The following is a 17055-nucleotide window of genomic DNA, read 5'->3' on the forward strand; positions in this document are numbered from 1 at the left end:
CATTACATCATTCCACCACTGACCTTCAGGCTACCCCACCATACGCTACCAATGCTAAATTCGATTTGGAAGTGTGGCGGTTTAGACACCCCAGGACATCTACTTTACTCCATTTCTCCCCTGGCCTTTTGCAACAGGCTCTAGTGGTCTCCCATCTTCTTCCCTGTTCAAACCACTCACACTCCAGGAAGTAAGGATATTTTACAACACAGTTTTAATGCCGCCCCCTCCTCAAACCTTTCAAAAGCCTCGCACTGCACTTAAAAGAGAGACTGAAATTCTTACCTGGCTCCCAAGATGTGAGTTGGCCCCACCCCCTTTCTAGACTCGTCTCTTACCAGGCCCTCTGCTCCCCAACTTCCACCTTCCTCTCTTGGTGCTTCAGCATGGTCTCCCACTCAGAGCCTTTGTATCTTCTGTTCTCCTCATTGGAATGCTTCCAGAGGTTTCTCTCCACCCTCACATCCACCTACTTTACTCAGCTTTATTGCTCAGCTCAGGTCCAGTCGGTTTTCTTTTTGAAGTTCCTATAACTTCAGATCACTTCTTTCGGTTAGAGACTTTGTATTTATTAGTATGATTGATCTGCTTCTCTGATTAGTTTCTCCCACTACTCTGTGAGTCCTAAAAGCAGGAACTCTGCCCATCCCGTTCACCACTGCACCTATAGCACTGACCGAGATGCCTGGTACACGGAGGACAGGCAGTAAATGTCTGCTGAATGAGTAAAGCCCAAATCGATAACCAAAGGGGTGTCTGCATAGCTACTCGATAGCTCGGGAGAGATTTCTGGGCTGGAAATAAAGATTTGTAGTCACTTATAATTCGAGTCAAGACGAATGGACGGGCTCACCCAAGCGGTGTGCGAGCTTAAGAGAGACTTGTACCTTTTGCAAGATAAAACAGTAACGTGGCTCACAGGTACTGCGCAAAGATGCCCGGGCTCCTCGCCTAGCCGTGGCTCGCACAAGCAGCTCCCCACTCAGCTTCCTGAACCCGGTCCGTAAAAGACCGAGGAGACCCAAGTCAAGGGCGCCTAACAGAGCCGCGACCTCCCCGCTCAGCTCCCGGCCCTCCTCCAATAGCTGCGGAGGATGACTCTCTGGGCACCGCCTCTTCCGCCCGTGGCGACCGGAAGTGGGGCGGGAGCGCCGGAAGCTGAAGAGAATTTCCTGTGAGCTCGGCTTCCTCAACATGGCAGCGCCCTTGTCAGTGGAGGTGGAGTTCGGGTGAGTCACAGAGCTGGGGCACTGTGGGGATGGATTGAAGTCGTCGGGCCCGGAACTCCCCTCCCTCTGCTTTGGGCCCTGTCGCGACCGAATCGCTGAGGCTCCTGGCGCCTTCCCAGAGCTACGCCACCCGCCTCCAAGAATCTGAGAGGCTCGGTCTCCCTTGGCGACGAGACCGTATGTCCGGGAATAGAGGCGCAAGCCCGGGCGTGGAGGTGTCCCCTGGGCACTCCTCAGTGCCCCGGGCCCTGCCGGACTCGAAAGGCATGACGTTAGCAGGCGGCCTTCTTACCTTCTTTGCTAATCTCGCTTTGGACCACGCCCGTGTGTCTGGCGTCTGAGCTCCTAGAACCGAAAAGGACTACCTTTCACCCCCCCCAGATTTCATCCTTCGGGCAGCAGTTTCCGCTTACACGGTTCCTGGAGCCTTATTTCTCATGGGATGTGTGGCCAAGACGGCCCTCCTTCTCTTTCCCAAGATATGGGGGTGTTAAACAGACCTGAACCCCTGTCAGGTCCCTCAGTAAAGTGGCTGATTGCCTTCTGCAGATCTTGAGCCAGGGGAAGATACGGGGATAAATAAATAGCACAGTGGAGGAGAGTAAGTGGACAGCGCAGTTATACACAAGACGCGAGGAGCCGGATTGGGACACACACACCAATAGCTGAAGAACCACAGATCAGGGAGGAAGTCTCCTCAAGCCGCTATCTTCCATCCCCTACAAACAAGTTTGTCGTGTGATTTCAGAGCCGAGAGAAACTGCAGAGCTTGGAGAGAAGGCAAAGGAACTGAGACCCAAGAGATGGGTGGTATAATTTCGAGTTACATGGAAAAAGTTGGGACTAGATGTGTGTGCGCGCGTGTGCACACGCGGGCGGGTATGTGTGAAGATAAACAAGCCAAGGCTTATGTGAAAGGAAAGATCTGAAATGGTAATCTAAAACCTCTACTCACAAATGCCTTTCCTTCCACTGGATGCCCCCAGTTTCTTTCATGTTTTCCCTTCACTGGATAGTCCATTCAGTAGTCATTATTGAGTGCCTATCATGTGCCAGGCAGTGAGCCAGGCACTGGGGATACAAAGATAAATAGAACTCTGTCCATGCCCTCCAGTGCTCAGTGTTTCTGTCCCTCAGAAGGGGGTAGTCTCATGAATGTTAACTGCATTTTAATTGACAATATTGTCTGGCCCCATGGGTCCAATTAGAACTAGGCTGGTGTGGCCTCCTGTTTTGCTTCACCGACCCTTGGCTCGGCTCTGCCGCCTACCCTGGCTCTCCCGTAGCTTGGAGGTTCTAAGAGTTTCCCTGCTGCTTTGACAGGCCCCAGCAGAGCTGAAAAGGGAGAAGCTGCAGACTACCAGTGGTAAGGTTTATCTGCAGACAGCTCACCTCTCATTCTTACCGAGTCAGACATGGTATTTGTTCATCAGAAATGTCTTCTGTCTGCCAGGCACTGTGCTGGCAGCAGCAGGGAAGTCGTGTACGGGAGGTACGGTCCTTGCCTCCGAGAACTTACACTCTAGCCTAATTATCCCTCTTCTAGCCTAAACGTCCCTAGACTCAGCCTCCCTTACCCGCAAGCGCAAGAGTGAGCCCCACAACATTTCTCCCCCAATCGACCCATCTTCTGATACCTCCGCTCACCACCACAGTGTCCCCTGAGAATTGTAGCTTCTCAGGAAGCAAGAATATCTAAGATGTATTTTAAACCCAGATCCCGCCTCTCTTTGTGTCAGTGCATGTTTTTGCCCCCGGCTTTTCCTTCATTTTCTCCATTTCTCCGCGGACTGCCTTCACCCTTCGCTGTGAACCCGAGCAGATTTGCAGAGAAACCCTGCCCACCATCCTATCCCTCTTGTTCCTGAGTGTCACTGCGATCCTTGAAGTGTGTGGTTAGCCCCTGACCAGATGTGGTCCTGTCGGTCCAGCCAGCTTTGGGAGACTCTCCAGAAGGACCTCTCGTACCTTTCGTCTTGCCAGGAGCCAGGTCTGCCATCCTTTGTCTCGCTACCTGAACTGTCCTTAGCGGAGCATTTTCTCAGGTCACACAAAATCCAAAGTATGCGGTAGAGAGGTGCTTCATGTCCCTGAGGTCCAGATGTGAGGTTCCCTCTCCTTTTCCTCTTTTCCTTCCCCCTGAGACAGGTCGGTGTTGGCAAAGAGAGGCAGTGCCATTGAGGCCAGAGAAGAAGGAGAAATGGGCATTTTCATCCACTCAGCAAAATGCTTCTTGAGTGCCTGCTGTGTGCCAGGCCCTGTCTTAGGCAGAGCTTGCATTCCAGCAAGCAGAGGGAAAGAAACAAAACTGAAAATATATGAGATGAACAGAGAGAGAAGCTAGAAAAAGTGAGGGCAGTCTGAGGAGCGTATATACCAGCCACTGGTACCAAGAAACACTCCGGTCACAAATCGGGGAGTGAAGGGAAGATGAAGTGTGTTCAGATGTAATTCCTTAACCGAGTCTGAACAGCAAACCCTGGGGGACATAAGAAGGTCTGGCTTTGGTTCTCTTCTGGGGTCAAAACAGGCCCCTTGCCCACTTCCCGGAATGTCTGCAGAGGCCGGGCGTTCACCTCACACCCCTCCAGATGTGCTGGCAGCACAAATGCCAGCCCCTCCCTTGGGGGCCAGTGGACCCAGTGGTGACAGGTCACCCTGAGCGAGGCTGCTTCTCCCTTTATCCGCTTGCAAAGGGGAAAAACAGCCTTGGCCTCTGAGCCTGGCACCACCAGGTTTGGCCACTCTTGGTTGTTTGCCTGGGTCCCAGTGCCCCCAGTTCCCACCCCTCTTCTCTGACCCCCAATTCCTGAGCCCCTTGCCTGTCACCCTCCCCCACCCCAGCTGCTGCATGTGCCAGCCCCCACCCAGAAGAGAACGAGGCTCTTGGAAGGGGATAAATGGAGGCTCTGTGCAGGCTTGCAGCTGAAATGGCCCTGCGCGCGGCCACAGATGGGCCTCCTCTCCCCCTCCACATTTCTGCATCAACAAAGCGTGACCTTGTTTGGATGACAGTCGCCCCATGTTTCCCCCATGACAATGCTTGCCTTGCCTTTGCCTCCCAGTGGACTGTCTCAGGACATCTCTGTTCTCTGAAATTGGGAAAGGGTGGGGTAGTGGGAAGCGTCACATCCATCAAAAGTCTGTTAAGGCTTCTCAGTTATGATCCACGTGAAGTCTGAGATGGGAATCAGGAGACCCAGAGGAAGCAGCACCGTGAGGCACTGAAAGAGCCCTGGTGTCCGCATCATAAGCCCTGGCTTCTGGACTTGGCTCCGAGCGTCTCTGCTGTCCCAGCCTTCCCTTGGCCAGGGGCTGGCATATAGAAGTGAGCCAAGATCTGCCCTCAGGGGGCTTCCTAACCTTTGGGGAGTCTTGTTTTCTTCCTGCCAAGGCTGCTGGAGCGGAGCAGAAACCAGTTGGAATTCAAATCCCACTTCGACCACTGCCCCTGTGACCTTGGACAAGTCACTTAACCTCTCCCGGCCTCAGTCCGCTTCTTCATCGGATACAACTAGCAATGTCTTCCTCCCTTCCTCCTTACCTGGGTTGCCCTGAGGATGAAATGAGATGGAGAATATTCTTGTAAATGGCAAAGTTATTGCTAAGCCCAGTGAAGTCTCAATTTCCAGCGCTATGGTGAGCTCACCAGGCCCAGCGGTGAGGGGCACAAGCAGGGACACTTCAGACCCTCCCCTGGCCCAAGGAAACCCCTCAGCACACAGTCCCCACCAGGCCTGATGCTGGCTTCTCGGCGCTTGTGTAGATGGAAGGATTGAGGCTTGAGAAAGATTGAGAACGTGAAGTCATGTGCCCAAGGTCTGGGCATCAGGCAGAGGTGGAGCATGGCCTCCATCTGGGGGCAACAGCTCCAAAGCTTGTTCTCTGCTCCCGTATGCTAAGCTGCCTCTTGAGAAAGCAGAGGAGTAAAAGCGAGAGTCTGCAAATTCGGGTACTTGATTATTGGTAGAAATTATCTGCATCCCACTTCACCACGTTAGGAAGTCACATTTGAGACTCCGTCACAGACTTGCACTTCTAATGCCAGCCCCTCGGTGTTCAGTCTCCACTAGGTATTTGCAGGGGCTCACCTGGCTCTCTCTCTCTGACCCCCCTTTGCAGAGGTGGCGCGGAGCTCCTGTTCGATGGCATAAAGAAGCATCAGGTCACTTTGCCTGGACAGGAGGAACCCTGTGAGTATGAGCTTTCCGAGCCCCTCTCTGGGGGCCATTGAGCAGGAGTCTACAGGGGTCACTCAGCCCTGTTCAAGGGGGAATGGTTAGGGTGGGAGGGAGGAGAGGGAGGAGGAGGCATCACCAGAGTACCCTTTCCCCGATCCTCTGGGATGAGCCAGCTTTGTAGGGGGGAGGGAGCGTAGCTTAGTCCTTACAGGTGCAGGTTCTAGATTCAGACAGACTCAAGTTTGAATCTCCTTAGAGCCTTAGGCCAGGGACCTCACCTCTCTGAGCTTTAGTGTTCTTACGTGTGAGGTAGGGACGGAAATCCCTATGTGCCGAAAGCTGTAGCGGGCATCACTGTTGTTACCGGATGGCAGCAGAGAGGTGTCCTCCTCAAGGGGGTCGCCTTCCTCAAGAATAGAGCGGTGTGGACGGGCTCATGTGGTGAGAGGACTTAGAGGAGAAGCAAGTATCCAGCCATAAAGGAGGTGGGATGGGGGAGGTTGACTAAGGGGGAGACAGTGGGTTGTTTTGGGGGGGTTCATTGTCCATTTAAGTACTTGTTCCTCTTCCTTTAACAAATGTACGCTGAGCATCTCCTGTGTGGAGGACTATGTGCCAGGCACTGGGGAGACCCGTGAAGAAGAGCCGGTCCCTGCCTTCACACGGGGTGGGGGTGGGGGGTGAAGAGGTAACTTACGGGAGTCCAGCTGGGTAAATACCGGCGTCGCTTAGAGGCAGGGGCCCGGGTATCGCAACGCCAAAGGGGCTCGGCAGCCCTAGCAGTGGATCCTCGCCAGAGCAGAGCGCGCAGGAACGGGGAGCCATCTCCACCTATGGCTGAGATGGTTCTGGTGGGGAGGGGAAATCGGTCCTATGAGGAGGCAGGGGGATGAGGATCACGGAAGCGGGCAGTTGAGAAATGGTCATGAGGTTTGACAGGGTTCCTCTGGAACTGGGCACACGCATCTGCCAGGAATCAGACAATTCCCCAAATTCACTGGCTGCCAAGCCTGTCTCTGACCTCTGACCCTCCCGTGGGCTGGAGAGCAGTGGCACAGGGTGGATCTGTGTGCCATGTTCAGAGGCCGGGGGACACTCACCAAAGTACAGGACACTGCCGTCCTTGAGCTGGGAGCGGGCACGAGGCCGGGGTTAAATGTCAGGATTGGGGGACCATGTGCATCCCTGGTGGGGGAGGGCCAGGGAGGATAAAGGTGACTGTTTCTTAGTTTGACAGATGGCCACACAGCCTTGGGAGGGAACAAGGGGCTCTCGGAAGAAGCCTCTCAATGACTCTGCCTCGAAGACCTGGCCAGGAAGGTAGTGAAGTCTCATGAGTTAGGATTCGTTTCCCCTGCACTTGCGTGGCAGGCCTAGTGATTCCAGTCCCCTTCATTCCCCCACTGGCTGAGTGTTTGCCGTGCACCAGAGATGGAAGGAAGCGCGCCGCAGTTGCGGTTGGCATATCTGGTTTTGAGGGCCTCCTTTGTATCAGGCACTGTGCAAGCTGCTGGGTGTTTGGTGCAGAACAGGTGCGGTGTTCGCCCTCAGTGGAGTGCAGTGGAGGTGGAGGCAGGGAACAGACCGGGAAGCACCTGCTGTAAACCATCCAGGTGGCGGGCATTGGCGTGAGCAGGACACGCAGGCGCTTGGAACACACGCGGGTGGTAAGGGCGGGCCTCTGAAGAGGTGACCTTGAGGCGAAGACCTGAAGGGTAGAAAGAAGCCGGCCTCATAAATTGGCAGGGAGAGCAGAGGTGCAGGGGACCATTCCCAGCAGAGGGGTAGCTCTTGTGAGGGCCTCCTGGTAAAAGCCCCCCAGGGTGGTCCAGGAACTGAAGAAAGGCCAGTGTGATGAGGGGCACAGGCTGAGTTTGGTGTGGCAGACCCCACCCCTGTTGGTTGTGCAAATAACTGTCATAGATTCCTGGGCGGTAGCTGCTGTTACCATTCCCGTTTTTAAAAGCTGGAAACCCAAAGTCAGAGACGTCAGGGGCCCTGGTCTACACCGCACAGTTATTTAAGAGGCAGAGCTGGGATTTAGAACCAGATTTCAGGGTCTCCAAAGTCCTTGCGCGGTGCCACTAACTCCCTGAGTCATGTGACATCTCCCACCTGCAGTGTATTTTCTGGTTTTGACACTTTCTGTCTGATCATTCGTTCATCCGTGCCTTCAGCAGCTTCTTCTGATTTGTGTAACGACCACAGCAGATACCATATTTCAAGAAAACCAGATCTCAGAGAGAGACAGAAAGAGAGTGACCTGTCCAGAGTTCCAGAAATAGGGAGGCTGGGCTCAGACCCAGATGTTTGATCTCTCCTCCTCCGTTTACTGCTTTTGGGGCAGAGGGGGCCTGTCCTCCCCTCCCTGGGATGGCAGAAAAGGAAGCAGGGGACAGAAGCTGACATGGGCCCTTTACTCAGTCTTTGAGCCCTTGGCAGTGGAACTCCACCCTGGTTCCCATTTTTGCCCTGCTGCGCCCAGAGGCGTAGGTCACACCGCAGCCGCGGAGCTGGCTGGCAGCTGCCAGGCATTACCCTGGCACACAGGAGCCCAGCGGGTGCCGCCAGCAGAGTCTCGCTCTTCCCCCAAGCCCGTGCCCAGCACTGTCGACTGGCAGCCTTCCCAGCCCGGGGGCTGCAACTTGGCCAAGCAGGTCTTGGAGGCTCCAGCAGAGAAAATAGCAACCATAAGATTATGGATTGTGACAAGTCTCACAGACAAGGCGACTCCGGAGCCCTGGGTCCTGGGCCAGGGGAGAGCTTCCAGCCCAGCCAACTTGGGGAAAGAGGATGGGCAAGGCCACAGGGGGTGAGCCTGCAGGAGGAGCCCTGGCATTCGGCGTTTGCAGATCACTTAGTTCCGCGGGCCTCTTTTTTCCCCATCTGTGAAACGGGAGGTTGGGTTAGATTTAGTCTTTATGGAGCTGCCTATCCATTGGACATCCACAGTTTGGGGAAGTTGCTTCCAGATCTGAGCACACAGTTCTGGGAATCAGGACGTGTTGGTGAGAAGTTAGGCGCATAGAGAGGTCATCCTAACAGCCGTCTCGCCGGAGCAGTCCTTCTTGATTGGCGGAGGTTGGTAGCGCCGTCAGTGTTGGGCATTGTGGCCGCTGGAGGCTGGCTTTTATACATCAAGGGTCCCTTTGGTGCAAGGCCCCCAGCCCGTGGTTGGTCAGTGGCCTGGAACAAACCCAAAACGTCAGGGGAGACACGCATTCCTCGTGTGGGTCTTACCTCCCTGGCCCTCAGGAGGCATACTAGGCCTCACCTTTCCCTGCCCTTCTTCCTGTGCCCTGCCTTTGTATTGCAGGGTGGCCCGGCCAGGGAGCTGGAGGGAGCTCCCGGGCACTTTAAACTGCTTAGCATGCATTTCACAGCCTCTCTGGGGCCAGCTGTTCCTTTCTCTGCTCTGGGGCCTGTTTGCTGATCCCCTCCCCACCGCCCTCCTCTCCCCCAACCCCTCCCAGTCCCTGTGCAAAATTGCTTTTGAAAAGATCCACTTTCTGCTTAATTAAACAATGAGGAGTGTCCCCTGCACATCTGTAAACCTCCTTCTGAGGCCAGTTTAGCCCACAAACTGCTCCATTCTTACCCCCATTCACTTGTAAATAGACCCTCTGATGTTCCCTCTACCCTCTCTTCTCCTTTACTCCCCCCATCCCTGCTCTTTCTTCTTCCTTTTCAACTAAGGCCTGGGGTGGGCTCCCAGAAGAGCCTGGAGCCTGGTGGACTTGGTGGGAACTGGAGCGGTTTAACCTTATGGAGGAGAAGACTTAGGGGGTCTGGCTCTCCCAGAGCTGAGTGGTGTGCAGAAGAGGGGCCACTTTTGTTGGTGTGGTCCCTGTGGACCAACCAGGCTCATTGGGTGGGAGTGTCAGGAAGATAGATTTCTGGTTGGGGGCAAGGTTCTCCCTGGAGGTGATCAGAGAGAGGCTGGATGCACGGGTCTGTTGCAGGCGGGTTCATTAGCAGACAAGACCTTGGAGTTGTTCTCTTTCAGCCCAGGAAGCTAGGATGGACACCAGTGGGCGGGCCCTGCCACAGTGGCTGGTCAGTGTCCCCAGACAAGGACAAGTCTACTGGGGTGAGCGATCCTGCTGGAAGTTTTCGTAGGTGCTGTCTAAGAGGGGCGTGCGTGGCGCCCCTTTGCCAGCAGCCTGCAGGAAAGGGGTCTGGCAGCCAAGGAGATAAGGAGCCCCGAGTCACTGTGCCCAAAGGACATTGTCCTGTGCGGTTGACACTCCACAGGGCCTGCTGTGGCTCTCTTTATGCCTGAACCCTCACGGCAGCGCTTTGGGGTTTGGACTGCTGTCCCCATATGTCAGAGGCTGACACTGAAACCGGTGCCTTCCCAGGGCATGTAGCAGCAGCTCAGGGCCCCCAGCTCCAGAACCCGCACTCGTAACCACTCTGCCGCAGAGCAGCCGCCCCCAGTACTGCTGTTCCCCAGATGGGCGGCCAGGCTCCCTCACGCCTTGTGTCAGGTGCCCATCCGGCACCGGCACTCTGGGCTCCCCAGCCTCAGAATGGGATTCCTTCCACCTGGGCTGTTCTGGGAGCATCTTAGGGGCCTGAACATCTAAAATGGAGGGAAGGGAACACCTGGCTGGCTCAGTCAGCAGAGCATGTGACTCTCGATCTTGGGGGTTGTGAGTTCAAGCCCCATGGTGTGTACAGAATTTACTTAAAAAACTGATTTTTATTATGTGGAAACTAATTTGACAATAAACTATTTGTAAAAAAAAAAAAAACAAAAAAACAAAACTGATTTTTAAAAATAATAAAGTGGAGGGAAGGCCAGTGTCTGGGGTCCCCTCACTACTCCCTCCCCTCCCCCACCATTCCCCCATTGCCTCTCCAGCTTCTGATGGCCGTGGATCCCACAGAAAAGCCCAGCCAGCCCTGGCATCATCTGTACTCCACCCCCGGCCACATCTCCAGGGCGCCAGGGGCCCAGAGCACGTAGAAGCTCAGGACACTGGGAGAGAGCAGAGGGTATGGGTTTTCTTCTGGATCACAGAACAGTTACAGCACTGACGTGCCAGGAACTTTCTATGGATCGTCTCATTCCGTCCTCATGACCACTGTGTGAGGCGCTCTTACCTTCCCATTTCCCAAAGGAAGCTGCGGCTTAGAGAATCCTATTGCCAAGGTCATAGGACCAGGGAATAATGGGCCTAACCTCAGAACTAGGACTGTGTGTTCTCAACCTCTTCTCCCTCCATAGTCACCCACACGTTCAGCAAATATCTCAGGTGGGATCTGTGTGTGAGATTCCGTGCTGTACGCTGTGGCCACGCCAGGTCCTCAGAACACACTCTAGTTCCAAGTGGTTATGCCATGAATTTGAGCTGAATTTTGATAATGTGCGTAGCCAAAGAAATAGGGAGCACCAGCCCAGGCAGTGTGGGCTCTGTACCCACAGGGCACATTGGGGTACAACGAGGAAGGAGAGGCCTCTTCTGGAGAAGACCTGTCCCAAGGTCCCTGCGTGGTCTGGCCCCTGGCTGCTGCTTTGGCCTCATCTGTTGATCTCCTTGCCTTCTCTGTTCTATTACTTTGAACTTGCCAATGTCATCCTGCCTTAGGTCTTCATGTATATTCTTTCTCCAGCCTCGGATCCTTCTCTATCCTGCCCTCCTCATCCTTCAGTCCTCAGCATCAACATGAACATCCTGAGAAAAGTTTTCCTGCACTTGCACAAAAGAGATAGCATTTATCACAACTAATGAATAAGTCTTCCCCGCTGGCCTGTTAGCTCCATGAGGATAGGCTCTGTGTCCTTGCTCACCACCGCCTTCCTAGCACCTGGCACATAGTAGTTGCTCAATAAATATTTGTCTTACGAATCCCAGGAGGAAAACCACCCTCAGTGGGAGCGGGAAGGCAGGAGGACATAGAGGAGGAAGGTGGACGGGAGATTCCCCAGAGCCACCAGTCCCTGACTCTGCTTAACCCTTCCTCCTCCCCTGGGCGCCTTTGGAAGCCGACCATCTGGCTTGGAGATTATTTGCATATTGTCTGGGCCTCAGCAAGCCTAGCAAGATGTCCCTGGGGGTGTGTTTCAGGCCAGGCCGAGTGGCCCTTGCAGGCCTCCTTGTGCCGTGAGTTCCACCTCTCCCCACCCCCAAATCCAGGCATGGGGGAACAATACGGCAGCCTCACCATGGAAACAGGCTATCAAGAATGTGGGCAGGCCTGGGGGGGGGTGCACAGAAGAGGGAGGGAGTGACCTCAGCAACGAGGAGCATCATGATAAATGAGCCCGTACCGACAGCGGACTCACCCCCCAGTCCACCCCTCTGGGACTCCATGATGGTGCCATCACTTAGATGACCCCGACATGACCACTAGTCCTCTCCCCCCGCCCCGACCAGCCTATCCAGGGTGGAGCAGAAGCCCCTCTCCTATTGGAGGGAACCCGGGCCATTGCTCAACGGGGTCCTGGTTCTGTACCAGCCAGCCCGGGCCGCGGAGGTGCAGCTGGTGGCCCTCAGGCCAGGCACTGCCCAGTGCCTCTCAGCTCCTCCACGCACACAGGCACAGCCCCGCCTGCCATGGCCGGCTGATGGATGTGTCAGACCCCGGCGGCTGTATCGAGCGGCAGCAAGATGTATGGGCTGGCGGCCCACCAGACAGTGCCAAGATGGAGGCCAAGGGGAAACCTCTGAAACCAGGCCTCAGGGAGAAACCCAGCCAAGAGTCCAAACGGACTGCAGCTAGTCGGAGGCTACGCTCCCCATCCCCTGTCCGTTCCAGGGACCAGGGGGACTCGAATCTGCTTTGTTTAAAGGCAGGACTTGAAATTGAAAGGGCGGCAGCCTCAGACATTGGACACTTTGCCCATGGCCCTGCGCTCTGCTGGCGTACGATCCAGGGAAGTTGGCATGGAGCAGAGTGAGTGGGTCCATCCAGGGTGTCGCCTGCCTGCCTCCGAGAAGGGCGGCATGCAGGTCCGGAAGAATGCCTTAAAGCGCTGTCCAAGGCTGATGCCATGGTCGGGACACGCTGCTGGGCCTAGATGGGGCAGAACTGAGCTTCTCCTTGTCCAAGTAGACTTTCCCTCACCTATGCACCGGGGCTGTCATTCTAGGCAGAGAAACCAAGGCACTGCCTGCCTAGGCCCTTCTCCAGCTTTACCCCTGAGCTTTGTCTCAGGCATGGGTCCAGGACAGCAGACCCTTCTGAGAGTCTAAGTCAGGGATAGGGGTGGCTAGCTCCAGGCCCCGCCGATTTCCCAGAGACTAGTTGTCTCCCCAGGACTTTCAGTCATCAAATGGCCTCCGGGAGAGAAGGAACTCCTGCAGCCTTAGGAGACTGTCTACTGGAGGCGTGGATAGTTGGGAGCCATAGGCTTTGAGGACTTTATAGAGCCAGATTTCCATGTGCCATGGCCTGGGACCCTGATTCTAGGAAAGGAGAGGTGACCCCGGGGACAGGTGGCTCTGAGCCTCCACATGATGTGCAAAGAGGTTGGTGGCTGTCCCAGAACTACAGAGTGGCACCACCCAGTGTCCAGCTGGGCAGGAGAGGCCCTTTCAATCCTGAATCTCTTGCCTCTTCAGCGTGGTCGTCCCTGGCCTGGGGGGCTCCGTGAAGGTGGGGGTAGTGGGACAGTGATTTGTCAGCGTCTCTGGCGGGTGAAGGATCCTTCTCTCCCTCTGCCAGAGGAAATTAACTGATGTTATCGGCTCAGCAATTGTTTTTCTTCCCTCACAAAGGGAAATATATGCAGACCCCTCCACGAGCAAAGCTGCATCCCCCCCTTTGGGAACTGGCTGGAGAAAGAAGGGTGGAGGGGGCCCTTCGAGGCCCTCTCAGAAGCCTATCTGTGGCAGCTTGGGACCATTTCCCGGCACTTGTGGTGGGGGTCTGTCTCCCAGCCCTTGCACACGCGACAGTCCCTCCGGCTGTCTGTCTTGAGGCCCCATCACCTCTTTAAGCGTTGAGCAGAGCCACTTTCTCTGAAGACCTCTCCGGCAGGGCACCAACCTCCTAACCCATTTCCTCACCTTGAGAATCCACAGGTTCTGGGGCCATGAAAGCCTGGTCTAAAAGAGGCCCCCAGAATCTCATGTCCACTTCTTTCTGATCCAGGCAAGTCTCTGGGGGCCAGAAATCACTGGGGTTTGGCAATAGTTTGTTCTGTGCCTTCCTTTCCAGGGGACATCCGGAGCCTCCTTGTCTGGATCAAGAAGAACTTGCTAAAAGAGCGGCCAGAGTTGTTCATCCAGGGAGACAGCGTGTGAGTCCCTTCCTCCTCCTTCCCCAAGGAGGGCAGGCGGCGGTGCTGGGGGGGAGCAGAGGTTTGAGCCCCTGTTCTTGGGTTCAGCTGCAGCCTTCTCGGGGTCCTCCTCCCTTTATCCTCCCTCCATCTCTGGGCCTCAGCTCTTCTCTCTGTACAGAAAGTACTGAGAAAAAGATGCTGCCCAAAGTCCCTCTCTTCCGCTGACAATTTGGGACTGTCGCCCCATAGAGCTTTCTGTGATGATGCAAACGCTGTGTATCTGTGCCATCCAGTAGAGTAGCTGCTAAGCACATGAGTCTTTTGAGCCCTGGGAATGTGAATAGTGGCTCATAGACAGGTGCATCGGAGCGCACAGGTCTGGAATTCCAGGGAGTCACTGTACGCGTGTGTACACACATGTGGATGCACACAATGCACGCGCGTGCACACGCACACAAGCATGCACGCACATTTGTGCTCACTAGGGACACCCCTACCCTAGCCCAAAGCTTCTATTCCTGTCCCAGGCCTAGCCAGGCCTCCTGAGAAAGGAGCCACGTGCCAGGAAGTCACTGTGCTTCGATAAGAAGGCCAGCCTAGGGTGTAAAAGAGGTGGGCAAGGCGCTTGTGGGACTCGGTCCTCTCCGTGAAGCGGAGGTCACCAGCAGGCCCTGGGGGGGTAAGGCTGCCATTCAGCCCCTGGCTCTCGTCACCGTCACCGTCCAGCAGTCATGGAAGCTGCCCCCAAGGACAGTCGCGCTCCTTGGGCTGCTGCCTGCAGGGGCCGGACTGGTACCTGTGCAGACGTCAGCCTGCCCTGCTTTACACCAGACAGGGCCGCCCGTGGGCTTGTGGCTGCTGGAGGCCGCTGGCAGCCCCCCCTGAGTCCGAGGAGCCGAGATAGTCTCCTCTCCGGGACGGGCATGCGGGAGGCCGGGGAGATGAGGTGAGACCCCTGGAAAAATACGCTGCTACCAGTGTCACCACGATAGGCACGCCTCGTCCCGTCTCCTCTGGCATAGACCCAGGAGGACGGCTGTGTGATTCACGCCATTTTCACATGAGGACACTGATGCCCAGAGACACAGATGAGTTGCCTGCGGTCTGGGAGGTGGTGCTGGAATTTGCACCTGTGTCTTCCACGTCATCCCAAAGGCTGTGACTGTCTGGCCTGGTTTCCCGTGGTCTCACAGTGTCCCCTTCTCCTCCTGGCTGATCCTTGATCAGAACCTCAGGAGAAAACTCTCCCACCGCACCGTCCTCCAGCCCAGGTGTCTCAGCCTCCTTACCCCTGCTGCCAACTGCCTCCTGCCCTTCACCGCCTGCTCCTCACCCCCTCTCTCCCACAGGCGGCCAGGAATTCTGGTGCTGGTTAACGATGCCGACTGGGAACTGCTGGTCAGTACCTTGGGGGGTATCCCTCCCCTCCCCGCATCCCTAGCCTCGGGCCCAGAGCAGGTGGCTGCCTAGTCCTCTGTCCCGCTTGGCCTCCAAACTGAGGCCACTCAAGTCTCCCGCCCCAGGAAGGAAGGAACGGGTAGCTGGGGGAAATGGTGTGCTGTCCTCCGTCCCGGAGATGTGCAAATTAACATACAGGGCGCCCGTTTTTCTGGTGGATTTTATCCTTCTCTCCCAGAGCAGCCAGGCCCCTCCCTCCCTCCTGACAGCTGAGGAGAAGCTGGAAAAAGGCCCCTGACCTTCTCCTCCTTTCTCTCCTGGACCAGGGCGAGCTGGACTACCAGCTGCAGGACCAGGACAGCATCCTCTTCATATCCACGCTGCACGGCGGCTGAGGGCCCCGCACTGTGCCCGGGCTCCCTTGGGGTGGGGAGCAAAGAACAGTCAGGCATCCCCTGGGGCCCTGCTTCCTGTCCCCCTGTCCCCCTTGGCCGCTTTCTTCCCTGCTCTGTCCCCCGAGCTCCCTCCAGGCAGGGAAAAGAGGCCAGGTGCTAAAAATGAGCCTTTCTCAGGCACGTGAGTGGGGGTGGGCAGGCTCAGCCCTGACTCCCTCCCCAGCAGCCGAGGTGGGGGAGGGTGCCCCTCTGGTTTGTCACAACAGGAGGGGGCTGCGCGGCCAGGTGACCCTGCTGCCTCCCACTTCTTGTGTCTCAGTCGAAACACTGAGTGGCCACTGACGTGCTCTAACTCCCGGGCTGTAGCATCTTCGTGGAGAAGATGAACGGACCCAAAGAGCTTACAGGAGGCCCCTCCCTTCTCAAAGATGGGAGGAGTCTCCGCCTCAGTTTCCCCATCTAGACAGCAGAGGGCCCTGGCTGTCCCCCACTGATATCATTATGGAACCCCAGCTGGGGTCCCCTATTCAGTGCTGACTCTCCCATCCCAGCAGCTGCTCTTCCAACCACACCCCTCCTCCTGCTCCCCCAGCCCCAGCCCTTGACCCTGGCTGGCCTTCCCCCGCACACACAGGCCACCAGATGGGCTCCTGAGACCCTCCCCCAGCAAAAGGCTGCCTGCAGCTCATTCTGGAGAGAGAGAGTAGGCAGAAGCTTGGACTGGCAGACAGAGGCCTGAGCAGTCAGAGTGCCTCAGTTTCCTCCTCAATAGCAATTGAGTATTTATAGTGTCTGAAAGCAGACTTGATACTTGATGGCACAAATGTAGACTTCATCTCTTTTCCCACCTCCTGCAGGAAGCAGGATGGGGGCAGGCAGCACCTGGTAGGCAGGATGGGTTGCCCCTCCTCCCTCCATCCCTTCTGGAAGTCTTGGGGCCTCAGTGCCTGCAACAGCTGGCCTTGGGCAAATAAAAGACTAGGTTGTTTACTAGCTTTGCCTGGAGCTTCATCCTTAGAAACCAGTGGCACCCCACATCCCCCCCGGCCGTGGTCCCTGGTCCAGTCTGTGCCCCAGCCGAGGGCTTTCAGAGCTGCCCTTCACCCAAACAGAGGGCAGGGGTAGAAACCCAGACTACACAGACTGTCTGGGAGGGGGTGATCCGACAGGGCCGTCTGGAGAGGGGGACGGCAGAGCCAGTCTGTGCTGACCAATCTGGGTCCCAGGACACTTCTCTACTTTGTCTGTCTGAGGCTAGGCTTTGTCCCACCAGCTGCAGCCAGCGGCCCCAAACCCAGAATGGGGGTGGCATATGAGACTGCTGAATGTCCCTTCCCATGACCTGGAGGAAAAGCTTGGCTGGAGGGAAACCTCAAAAAAAAAAAAAAAAAAAAAAAATTAGGGCATTAACATCCTCCCACCCAAAACACTGCTTTCCATTAAATGTCGATGATTTAAGGTGGAATTTCTCTCGTTCTTTGGAGATGAAAGTGCCAAGTGGTTGTCTCAGCTGCATTGGGGATAGAGGGGATGTGTGTGCACATCGTTCCCAAGGTCTAGGGGACACACAACCCCTGGCTTCTGGGCTTCTTTCCAGTGCTCTGGGGGTAGAGACCTGG

General features: G+C 55.9%; 1 protein-coding gene across 1 annotated transcript; it reads left to right on the forward strand.

Moving 5' to 3' along the window:
- Positions 1–1169: 1169 nt before the first annotated feature.
- URM1 (ubiquitin related modifier 1) lies at positions 1170–16429 on the forward strand. The gene is made up of 5 exons (XM_077768320.1): positions 1170–1229; positions 5352–5422; positions 13580–13661; positions 14993–15041; positions 15368–16429. The coding sequence occupies exons 1-5, from the start codon at positions 1195–1197 to the stop codon at positions 15434–15436; spliced, it is 306 nt and encodes a 101-aa protein (XP_077624446.1). The 5' UTR covers positions 1170–1194; the 3' UTR covers positions 15437–16429.
- The last annotated feature ends 626 nt before the right edge of the window (positions 16430–17055 follow it).

Source organism: Crocuta crocuta, unplaced genomic scaffold (assembly GCF_008692635.1).
Source record: "Crocuta crocuta isolate KB4526 unplaced genomic scaffold, BGI_CrCroc_1.0 scaffold35, whole genome shotgun sequence".
In the NCBI taxonomy this organism is placed as follows: Eukaryota; Metazoa; Chordata; class Mammalia; order Carnivora; family Hyaenidae; genus Crocuta; species Crocuta crocuta.